The sequence below is a fragment of the Equus asinus genome, chromosome 6 (assembly GCF_041296235.1).
Source record: "Equus asinus isolate D_3611 breed Donkey chromosome 6, EquAss-T2T_v2, whole genome shotgun sequence".
Lineage (NCBI taxonomy): Eukaryota > Metazoa > Chordata > Mammalia > Perissodactyla > Equidae > Equus > Equus asinus.
Window position 1 is genome coordinate 57,034,575 of NC_091795.1, and position 12,616 is coordinate 57,047,190.

General features: G+C 38.2%; 1 protein-coding gene across 1 annotated transcript in view; it reads right to left on the reverse strand.

Annotated features, from left to right (window-relative positions):
* Positions 1-4,415: 4,415 nt before the first annotated feature.
* ACYP2 (acylphosphatase 2) overlaps positions 4,416-12,616 on the reverse strand; it is a 153,099-nt gene continuing 144,898 nt past the window's right edge. The window contains exon 4 of the mRNA XM_014842993.3: positions 4,416-4,877. Coding sequence (XP_014698479.1) covers positions 4,763-4,877 — 115 coding nt within the window. The 3' untranslated portion in view covers positions 4,416-4,762. The remainder of the gene's footprint in view (positions 4,878-12,616) is intronic.

Genomic DNA, 12,616 nt, shown 5'->3' on the forward strand with positions numbered 1-12,616 from the left:
TCTTTCTCTATGTGTCTTCTAGTATTTGTAAAAAGTTAGAAGAAAAAAAAGAAGCCACATTAGAGGTTTGCATCCACTGCTACTTGCAGAGTCCACTGTGCCAACATGAAAAATAAAACTAATAAAACAAAAATGTAGTTTGAAGATGAAAGTATCTTGGACATCCAACCAAGAATGTATACTGACCTTCCAGCAGAGGAGAAATAAAAACCATGCTCTTTAGAGGGGGAAACCCCCACTTTTTATAGAAAAGACTGCTAATGAGATCATGCAGTAACTAGACTTTTAAATTCTAATATTTAAAATTTTTATCAGACTTTGGCTTTATTCAAAACCATTTGAACCAGTTAAGAAAAGGAAAATTAGCTTTTACGCCTAATTCTAAATGTCAGGTTAACATCTCCAAGACATGCTTATAAAACACATTTTAATTAAGCCAGTAATTATATATATTTGTATCCTCTTGCGTATATATTTTTTGGTAACGTAAAAATAGAAACAAAAGAAAACAGAAAATCAATTTCTGAAATATTTTAGCTACCAGGGACCTTTATGGAAACCACTATGAAAAATAAGAATTTATTTCCAAGAGTACTTTTCACAAATTATGCCTATTTCAATGAAAATGATTAAAGGTAAAGTATACATACCACACTGGCTTGACAGAAGTCGTCAAGAGACTAGGAAATGCATTTGAGTTTAGCATTTAGAGAAATTTAGAAAAGAAGAACCCAGATACTAAACTCATCATCTTGGTTGTTGTTGCTTTTTGTTTTTCTTCATTTGAGGCAGAATTCTTCTCGAAGACATCTTATGGAGAATCCTACTACACGAAAGAGGTAGAGCACGGCTGCTCTGATCGGAGGCCCGGGCTGAGCTCAAGCTGCTCATCCTTCTCGCTGTTCTTCTGTAGCTCTCCCGCTGCCAGCTCCTGGGAGGCCTCTGCTTTACTGGAATCCTGTGAAAAGTCCTGATTTAGCCCAGCTTTTTGACTTTGCAGTTGTGGACACCTAGGCACACAGCTAATTAATGGATGGGCTGGGCCCAGATTGCAGGTCTTCCAATTCCTAAACCAGATTATTCTCTACCATATCATGCTGCCTGTTTTTAGTTCCTGAAATTAGTTCCAGACATGAAAATCTTTTCCTTTTAACCAAGTAGTGAACATTCTTTGACATCTATATTAACGGAGGCCAGGGAGACCTCCTGTATGAAATACATCTGTGGACTACATAGTTCCAAATACAAACTAATTTTAGGAAGTGGATTATTATGTTTTCCTGTTGTCTCTAATTATGAGTTTAGAGATATGTGGTTCTGAAAAATTCCTTCAGTAGACAAGGTTGAAAATATTTAGTTGTAAAAATGGTGACCAGCTTCCAGCAAAGTCAAACTAGTGGGTGTTGTTGCCAGAACCCTGCCCCCCACAACCCCCCACCGGTGAGCTCCCTCCCTCAGTGCTTCTCTGCCCTTTGTTCATGGGAACACCTACTCTTGAAGCACCAGCATTCTTCAGGCTGCAAGGTGTTCTCCTGTACTGAGAGATTCCCAGTCTCACATGAAACTTGGATTGCTTCTGCTCAAGCTTAGAAGCCCATACCCTACCTAATAGAAAAATCTCACGTCTCTCCCACACCCCTGTTGTTTCTATGTGCCCTACCTGGTAAAGAGTCTGTCTTTTGCATATTCCCTCCAGCCAAGAAGATTCTATTGAGCTTTACTTCTTGGGTTAGGTTTTTGAAAAGATATGCATACTTTATATAAATATGAAAAATAATAGTTCATATGTTTTTACAAATCATATCCCCTAATTCTGATTTGTTGCTTCCTGAGGAGAGTGTGGGCATGTGGACTCCTCACTGATGGTCACTGAAGTAGATACTCATGTTTTAATTTTTTTTCTTGGTTTTCAAAATGTCTCATTCTGACAAAACAAAACCTATCAAGATTTGTTATTAGCTAAAATATGATATGCAAATTAAAAATTCACTCTGTCAGTTCCAAATGAAATTTGACATATTAAGTTTACTGTTAAGATGTGTTACCTGGGCTCAGTAACACATTTTTTAAATTGCTTTACCTTTTTCTTTTCTTGCTTTCTACCCATTCATGAACATCTATATTTAATCATTATCTACATTTTTCATCCAGCAGTAGAATTTAGTTATGGATTAATTGTTAAGCAACCTTGACTAACGTGATTCACTTTGTGCTGTGAGAAGGCTGTGCCAGCAAAAGTGTGATTTTCTTATCAAGAGAGCTGGGAAGGGAGCTACCAGAGGCTATCAGGGTAATAAAAAGTGACATATTGGTGTCACTTATGAGATCATATTTTTCCAAAATCATTTAGCCTTTCTATGTGTAAAGAGATACAGATTTTGTTTCCAAATTGAGTGTGCAAGAAATGTCTATTTTATTTTCTCTAAATCAAATTGAGCCTGCTTCACACCCCATCGGGTCTGGGAGATGGAAGTTAAATTTTAGTCATCCCTGGTGCTTTGCACCCTCTCTCAGAAGGACCATGTAAAGGGTCTTATGCAGAGAGAATTTCTCTGGTCTCCAGTGCAGATGGGTTACCATGACTACTATCCAAGCCAGCACGGCCCCTTATGGTCAGGATGCTTTGCAGCACTTCTGGGGACAGGAATCTTGCTAAGGCTGGGAGCCCTAGGCCTGGGATCCAACCTCCCTGGGTGCACCACAGCTGCTCCCTTCTCAGGTTTAGCCATCCCCTAGAGGTGCTGCTGGGGAGAAAGGTGCAGTCTCCATCTCCTGGGAAATCCACAGCCTTTGGTCTCTTTCCAAAGTCTTGGATAATCTCCTTGTCTTCTTGGCTCTTGCCATTTCTGCTTCTTTTACTCGTTAGAAGGCCTAGTGTTTGTCTTTCTCCTCGACTCACAGCATAACGCCTTCTTTAAAATGAAACCTTGGAAGAAAAGTTGTCTTCAGGGGATCTGGCATCAAAACCCTCCCTGAGGTAAGGGAACACAAAGACTTGTCTACTTTTCCTGAACCAGGAGTGGGGAAGTACAAGCAGAGCAAAACTCAAATGAATATCACAATAGATTCTCCTGTATAATATCTGACACATAAAACACTTAACATGATGATGGGATTAATAGTGAAGTTCTTTATTCTAAGTATATTTGGAAAGTTAAAAAAAAGTCTTTGTCATTCCCTAATGTATTATCTTATATGTATTTGATATCAATATTATCATCATCTATACAATGAACCTTTCAAGTGAACAAAGTCAGTCCACCCTAATCTCCTTCTCTCAGTTCTAATCCTGCAGCAGGTAGAGGAGCGGGGCCTGAATTCCTTCTCCATGCCATGGAGGGTAGCGATGGAGATTTGTTCCATAGACAGAACGGTGGTTTCTAACCTCTATTCCCAAGGGATTTGAAATTGTCCAAGGAGGACAAGATGCAGGAGGGAAATTGACACCAAGTGTGCAGGACTCCAGGGACCCCCATCCCTATGTCAGTCATACCAGTTGCGCTTTTTCACTTGCTTTATGTATTAATTCTATGTAAAATTTTGTTTTAATGAAGGATTCCGTTATAAAAATTTGAAAATCATTGAAAGATATATGCAAGTATATACCTACAACATTTGAAATTCTCCAGTATTTTGTGTTAAAGGTCTTCTTTTTTCAAAGTAGAATTCTATGATACAGAAATGAACCTTCCCCTTAAATACTCTGTTGATTAATTATCATTTACATGTGAAAATTCCCAAATGATAGGTGAAGTTTGGGGGTAGATGATTTATTTAGACTCTGAATTCCTTTTCTGGTTAATAGGACATCCATCATGCATGGTTGTTGATCAAACACTTGCTGCTTGCTATCCTGAAATTGTGGGTTCTTATCAGTTGCCATCACTCATCTGTTCACTATGCAGAATAATATAGTTCATAGAAAGCATGAAGTAGCTCCAATCTAAGTATGGAATCATGTTCTCATTTAACCAGAATTTTAAAAATTAACTCTTTATTGATATTATTTTATGATTATACTGATATCATATACATTTATATCTAACTACTGGTTCTTTTTGTTGTTGTTATTAAACAAATTACTCAACTTTAATAAATTATCATTCAGAAAGTTTTATTTATTTATTTATTTATTTATTGAGGAAGATTAGCCCTGAGCTAACATCTGCCACCAATCCTCCTCTTTTTTGCTGAAGAAGACTGGGCCTGAGCTAACATCCATGCCCATCTTCCTCTACTTTATATGTGGGGCGCCTGCCACAGCATGGCTTGACAAGCAGTGAGTAGGTCTGCACCTGGGATCCAAACTGGTGAACCCTGGGCCACCGAAGCGGAATGTGAGAACTTAACTGCTGTGCCACTGGGCCAGCCCCCAGAAGGCTTTAGAATTCAATTCAGACAACAGTACCTAAAAATAATGTTTAAATGGTTAACTTTATTATTTTATGTCTAGCCAAATAACATGTATGCTATAATATTCATTACAATTAAAGATTCCATGAGACAAGTTTAAATATTTGTATTAAATATTTTGTAATGACATTTTTTATTTTAGAATACTAAATTTTTGATTGTTAGAAACATAGTTGAGCTAAAGTATTTCAGTGTAAGACATTTTTAGTAACATATACAATGTTGTAGCTTTCATAACAGAAATTTCCTTTTTTCACCCTACTCTGCTACTATTATTCTAGTATCTAGAGTTAAGAGTATATAATGTCTATTATGCATTATAAGCAGTACAATTTTTATTTCTCTTTTATTAGTATCGAACACTAAAATTAGAGTATTCAAGTTTAGAAATGGTTTTTTCATTAGAAAAGTTCGTGCGGTCAATGCGAGAACTAGGACTTCCAACCTTGCTCAGCCAGGACTTCCTACAAAAATAAAGAAATAAATAAAAATTAGCATATAAAGTATATATGGACTAGCTAAAATGATCCCACAATAGGTAACAATGCAAGTTTATTTTTACTAAGTAACTTTTGCATATAATGTGAAATATAAATTTTTACATTGTATGTATCACATATATATCAGAATACCACAGAATTTAATATATAATTAAATATGGACAAATAAAAGATAATATCAAATTAAGCACAGTCAACGCTTAATAATTTCACATTGGGGTTATTCCCCACCCCCCTTAAAACATTCAAGGTCATTATTACCTAGCTCTTGTATGCAAAAGGTTAAAAGTACTTTTACAAAGAGCTAAGTAATAAAAGCACTTCACCATTGCTTTTTCTCATTACCCAGCACATGGTAGATGTTTTACATATATATATATATATATATATGCAGAATGAGAGAGAGAAAGAATGAGAGTAAATAAAGAATAATTTGATTTTCCATAAACATTAAAATGAAATTAAGTGAACAGTTTTTCTTATCTATTCAAAAAACATTTCTTAACACATATATTAGCAATGTGACTGCATTAAAGGGACAAGTTAAATGTTCTGAAACCACTTTTCTGGTTACATGGTGCAACGGTTTTTCTTAATCTATTAGCAATATCCATGTAGCTAATCTATGCATTTGGGCACTTACCTGAGATGCTTCCTGTCTAATTCAGGTTTATTGTAATATTGCTGACACCTCATATAATACTGTTAAGGATTTTCCAGCACCTTTCTACCTATTAATAATTAGTCGAGATGACAGATTAAGTGCAACTACAGGTTAATAACATGAGGCCGTTTTATACAAGTGATGGTTGTTCCGCACGCTGTCGCTGTAGAAACACCCTAAGAGTTTCCGCATAGCCTCAAAGTTCTTTCAGGTTGTGAAGCTAGTGCTGTAGACAGCTGTGCAATATCACATGTAATAATCCCATATAACCTTGAATTAAAAATATTTTCTAGGCTACAGTCTTCTAAATAGCTGAAAATTACTCTTAATCAAGCTAGAGAAGAATTCCAATGATTCAAATTGTCATTGTGTTAATCAAAGCTTTCTTTGTCATATTTGTGACAGTTTTACTGGGTAAGGTGAATTTTCACTTTTCTGCTTTTTCAGAAGCTAAGCCATGAGTACAGTAACATGTTTTATTTTCTTCAACCCATTTAGTTGAAATCTTAAAAATGGAAATTGCATGTGTTGAAGAACAAAATTCAGTTATTATGAAAAGGAGCTGATGGCTTCAATTTTACTAGTCAAATCTCCTTGAAACCTTCTAGAAAACAAAGGCCAGAAATAATAAAAACTAACATTTATTGAGCACCAACTATTTGCTCAGCACTGTGCTTCGTTCTTTACATAGACTATTTTCTTTAATCCACACATTAACCCTGTAAGTTATAGTCAGTTATTACTCCTAAGTCACTGATGAGGAAGGAGAGAACAGAAGAGTTAGGTAACTTGCCCAGTGTAGAAGCAGTGGTGGTGGTGACAAGTGATCAGATTCTGGATATATTTTGAAGGTATAGTCACTAGATTTGCTGACAGATTGGATGTGGGTGTGAGAAAAAGAGAAGACTGAAGGATGACTCCAGGGTTTTTCGTTTGAAAAACTACTTGGACATGGTTTTCATTTACTGAAACGGAGAGACTGTGAGAAGAGCAGATTTGGGGGAAAGATCAGAAGTTCAATTTTGGAATGTTATGTTTGAGATGTCTATTAGACATCTAAATGAGGTGTTGAGTAGGCAGTTGGATCTATGAATCTGGCTGGAAGAGATAAAATTTGAAATTTGCTTGCAGATAGACAGTATTGAAAGCCATGAGATTAGATGGGATCACCAAGAAAGTGAATATAGATAGAAAAGGAAAGAGGTCTAAGGACGGTGCCTTATGGCACCACAATATTAAGAGCTCAGGAAGCAGAGGAAGAACCAGCAAAGGAGGAGAAGAAAGCATCCAGTGAGGCAGGAGAAAAACTGGAAGAACATTATGTCCTGGGAGTCAAATGAAGCCCTCTGGGAGCGGGAAGGGATCAGCCTGGTCACTACTGCTGGCAGGTCAAGTAACGTGAGAACTGAGAAATGACCATTGTGTTTAGCAACACAGAGGTCACCGATGACCTTGACAAGAGGAGTTTTGGTGGAATGAAAGCCATATTTGAATGGGCTCAAGAGAGAACGAGAAGAGAGGAATTGGAACCAGTGAATCCAGAACTAGGACTAGTGGGCATAGGAGCTGCAATGACTAATCCAACTGAGCCGATAACTCAGTATATTTAACTAGTTGAGAGCCTGACTACTTACCTGTAGCTGGTTTCAACATTATCAAGAACTTCTTCACCAGCCGTGGCAAAGGAGGACTCTATGCCATTGGTAGGGGTAGAATGGTCATGCTGTTAGATGATTCAGCTCTGTTTACAGAGTTTCTGTGTGTGTGTGTGTCTGAGAGGGAGGGCGACTTTGTGCTATGGCTCCACACACGCCATCTGGTTGCTAGGAACCATATTGCCTGACCTGTCTACTTACCTAGGATGTTCTGGTCACCTGTCACTTGGCAAGCCCTAAGACCTCACTCTTCATGTGCTGCTTTTGCAGTCAGCCCTTGATAGGTGTGGCTCAGGTCTGGAGATGGTAGAACCAAGAGTTCTCTTAGCCACAAAATAATGATCACAAATTTATAGCTTATTAGCGAGGATGCGATTGGGATGGGATATGGATAGATAGTAGATAGATAGATAGATAGATAGATAGATATAAATATATATTATCACTCACCCTTAGTGTGGAAGAGAACCACAAAATCCAACAGTACCAGTTAAGATACTGGAGTGCATATATAGATACTTAAAATAGGGTTCCTTCCTTGAGTAACTTAAAATCTAATAGAAGAGTTTAGAGAATATTAAAAATATCTATAATATAAGGCAGAATGTGATGTGCAATGTGATTTATATAAAGAGAGAGAGGAATTAGGGGGATAACTCCTGGTCAAGGTACTCAGCGACATCTTTGTGAGAGCAATGGCATTTGAGCTAAGTTTTACAGAAAATACTATTGAATTTTTCAAATCTTAGAATGGGGAATGCTAGTTTAAGTATGACTGGAAATCAAGAAGCATAGGAAAATATTGATAACATTAACTGAAAAAAAAAACGTAAAACTTTTGAATGGTCAAATAAACGTCTTAAGCAAAGCCAAAACAAACAGCAAACTGGAAAACTTATTTGCAATTTTCTTACTATACAAAGAGCACTTAAAAATCAATATATAAAAGATGGCCATCCAATAGGAAAATAGACAAAGAACATAAGCAGATGAAAGGGAAAGAAATAAAAATGGCCAACAAATATGTGAAAATATTCTCACTCTTACTCATAATTTTAAAAACACAAATAAAGCAAGAATGAGACACTAGCTGTTACTTATGAAATGGCAAAGATTTGAAAGTTTGATAATATCTAGTATTGGCAGTTAGGGTGTGGGGAAAAAAGGTACTTTTCTACCTTATTGTTGGAAATGCAAATTTGTACAGCTTTTTTGAAGGGCAGCTTGGTACTACCTATCAAATTGTTAAACGTCCATAACTTACAGACATACTGTCATAGAGAGGGTACCCTGGGATACAGACTCTGAGATGGAGATTAGTACCTAGGGATTCTCTTAGGTTTAACAACTACGTGAAGCAAGGAAAGGAGAGAAGATTGAACAGAAGGAGAAGTTGGATAGAGATGTAGTCTCAGGGAAGACCTCAGCCAACACACGAGGAGCTCTGACGCTGGGAAGGCCCTTCAGAGTTGTCCCCAGTTGAGGTGAGAGGGCTGGGTCCTTGTAGCCCCCACATGAAGTCATTCGAGAAGAGCTGCCCCGAGAAGGAGGTGTGACCTTTAGTGAGGTCATTTTCTTCTGCTGAGGCGATTCCTGAAGCGGGGTGATGGCTGAGGGCAGCCTTCCAGGAGCACTCCCAGCATCCAGGGAATAAGTCCTTCAGTCCTGAAAGGGCTTCTGAGTGGCACATCACAGTGTCCACTAGACAGATTCACACAAGTGGGCAAAGGGAATGAATTGAAGATGCAAGACAAAGGAATGAGAATTGGTGGGACAAGGCCCCAGGGCAGGTTGGAAGAAACAAGATCATGAGATAGGTAGACTCATTAGGTTTAGAAAACAAAGAGGACACACCTTCTCTGTACAGAGGAGAAGATAATGGGTCAAAAAAATTGGAGAGCAATTTGGATATGAAGAGGCATTCACATGAGAAAGCCTTCATTTTCTCAATAAAATAAGAGGTAAGGTAGAGTTGAGGGATTAAAGTGAAAAGTGTGCTAATTATTGCTATTGGAGTTAACAAATGTTGACTGAAATGAAAGAACTGCTAAAGAGCAATGAGGGCCCTTGAGATTAGACTAGATGGCCAGGGGCTGCAAACATGTCTGCTTGCATTGCAATGTGCTTCCTTAGCCATCTGTCTTGCAAGCATGCTCAGAACCAGTGGGGCCAGGGATCAATGCCTGGTGCAAAGGCTTCTCAAGAGGGACCAATCCATCCAAGGGGCAGGCGGAACAATTCAATCAGGTGTTTCCTGGGGTGAGTGATAGAACGTGGGATTCCCCATCCCCCCGTCTGGAATGGACTTTTCTTTGGCCAGCTGCAGAGCTGGTCTTAGGTTTACTAGAGTGAACTGAATGAACTATTTCATTGGGGAGCCTCTGATTTGGGGATCTTTATATCGCTTCTCTGGGACTTGTCAGATCCTCCAGGGAAGACACATCTAGCATCCTGCCTAGAGTGTATAAATCTGGCTGTGTGTGTCTTCTGAAACTCTGGGAAGAAGATTAAGCCCTTGATGTCCAGTGTGTAACTTACACTCAATCCCTCCGATTTCAGCACTGTATCTTTTTTCAACTGTGCCTATAAGACCCTCTCCAGAGCATGAGATTCTGGCTTCTGCTGGGTGGGCAGGGCAGCTGCTTCCCAGTGTGGGGTGGGGGATAACTGTTCATTAAACAGAGTGTGAATCAGTCCTCCTATTTTTTATCCCCACCTTTCTACCCACTTCCATCGGGCCTGAGCCTTGGGGGGTTTCCACTGTGTTTGGGCCATTTCTCTGCCTGCCCCACTGCAGACTTAGAGATCAGGTCTGCATTACCACCAGCTCATCTGCTTTCTAATCTCCCAAGTTATGTTGCTGTGACTTACTCTCCCATTCTTTCTTCTTGTGGGCATTTAAACCTTTTAAGAAATCCATTTTATTCCTGCTTAAGTGGGGTCTAGAAGGGAACAGAGCTAAATGCATATATTAAAAATGTAGCATCTTTAACTGAAAGTATGGCTTTATCCTTTATATTTAAATGTTTAATTCATCTGGAATTATGTGGTTGCATTATATGAAAAATATGTCTCAATTTTGAGTGCTTAGACATTTTCCCCAGCACAACTATTATCGTATACTAAATCAGTGCACAGTCATGCACCACATAATGACATTTCAGTCAATAACGGCCTGCATATATGACAGTGGTCCCATAAGATTGGTACCATATGGCCTAGGTGGGTAGTAGGCTATCCCATCTAGGTGTGTGTGAGTATACTCTGTGATGTTCACACAAAGACAAAATCGCCCTACGATGCATTTCTCAGAACATATCCCTGTTGTTAAGCAACGCATGACTGTACATGCCTGAATCTTTTTCTAGACATTCTCTTTGGCTCCACTGATATCTTTGGTTAATCCCTAACACGTACCAAACTATTTTAATTATTATAGCCTTAGAATATATTTCAATGTCCAGTAGTCCCTCTACTCCCCCCCAACCTCATTATTTTTATTTCTAAATGTGCTTGTTTGTCTCAAATAGTCTACTAGATTTTAGCAAAATTTCGTCCAATCCCTTCGAATCCTGTTTTAAATCTTAAAATAATTAAAAGAGAATGGACATTCTGACAGCATTTAATCCTGTCATCAAGAGTAACAATCTTCCCTACTTTTGTTCGAGTCTTTATGTTCCTCATTAAAATTTTATAGTTTGCTTAATTCAGGTCTTGCATATTTCCTGATAAGTTTATATTTAGATATGTTCTATTTTTCTCGCTATTTTGAACAAGGAGCCTTTTAATACTCATGTTTCTAAACTGACATATAGAGAACCTAGTGATCTCTTATGTTGTAATCGGATGCCTTACTGAACTTCCTCAGCAGTATAATTATTTTTCTTTTCTTTTGGGTTCCTAAGTAAACCACCCCATGTATTTTTCCAGAATTTATTCTGTTGGTCAATTTTTATCACATTGGCTGGATAGTTTCAAATTGCTCCTTACTTTAGGCTATCTAGCCACATTTTGGCTACTTACATGCCTTGCAGAGAATTGCTACAGTCACTATGCAGAGAAAGAATTACGAACAGTGTTCGCCCAGCCAGGGGGCCAGCACTATCATAATACACGGCTCTAGCTCTAGCATGTTTTACCTATTAGTTGAGTAGACTCAGTAAATATTGAAGGGATGGTTGGATGGATGGGTAAATTATATTTTCTTGAAAGAGACTGAAGTCTAATATTCCTGCTGTAAATCTGAATCTGCTTTGTGTGTGTATACCTTTCTCATATTTTTATTTAAGAAACGTGATCCACTGATCGGTTTTAAAAAACAAAAAATAAGGGGCCAGCCCAGTGGCATACTGGTTGGGTTCATGTGCTCCACTTTGGTGGCCCAGGGTTCACAGGTTTGGTTCCTGGGTGCAGACTTATGCACCGCTCATCAAGCCATGCTGTGGGAGCATCCCACATACAAAATGAGGAAGATGGGCACAGACGTTAGCTCGGGACCAATCTTCCTCACCAAAAATAAATAAATAAATAAGAAGGTTCAACTAGTAAAAAGGAAAGAGCAAGAATGTAAATTGGAAAATTCTATCTATAGAGGTCATGTTACTTGATAACTGTGTTCTCCCTTCACTCTAGTATATTTTAAATGCCTTATTGTAGAGATTTTGAAAATGAAACTGATTTTTGTAAAATTTAATTCTTTTACCAAAATCATGTTGCCTTTAACAATTATAAACTAATAATATAAGAAGGAATTACATTATAGATGCATTTCTTACGTGTTTGATGAGGATTATATACAGTTGTGAAAATAATTTTTTAGAGAATGGCCAAGGACAGTGATCTTGCATGTTTTATTTTTAAGTATTCTTCAGGTCATCTATGCATTAAAAAATGAATAAAACCTAGTGCCAATAAATGTTAAATGACCAAGGAAAAATACATTCATTTAATAAATTATCTGTGCTGTTTTTCAGTCCTATTCAGGCAGTCACCAACTGTAGGTCCCCTCAGGGTTCCCATAGGATTCTCTCTAATTCTTGGGTGCAGATGGCACACATTTAGCTATCAAATACAATAAGTGCCACACATTTATGGCCGTGGCAGCCAGCAAAGAGGCCAGCTGTGGCCTTCTAAAATGCACTTGAGTTTTGCCCTGCCAGAGACCCTTCTTCGACTGCCTCTGTCTAAATAGGGCCCCGCCCCCACCCTATGGGTGCATCATGGGAATTATCACATTCTATAATTGCTCTGTTTATGTAATTGTTTGTGTATTCACTACATGCCTCCTCCAGATTAGAATGCAAATTCTAAGAAGGCAGGGTCAGAACCTTTCTCATTATTGTATCCCCAACATCTAGCATGATGCCCGGAGATAGCAGGCACTC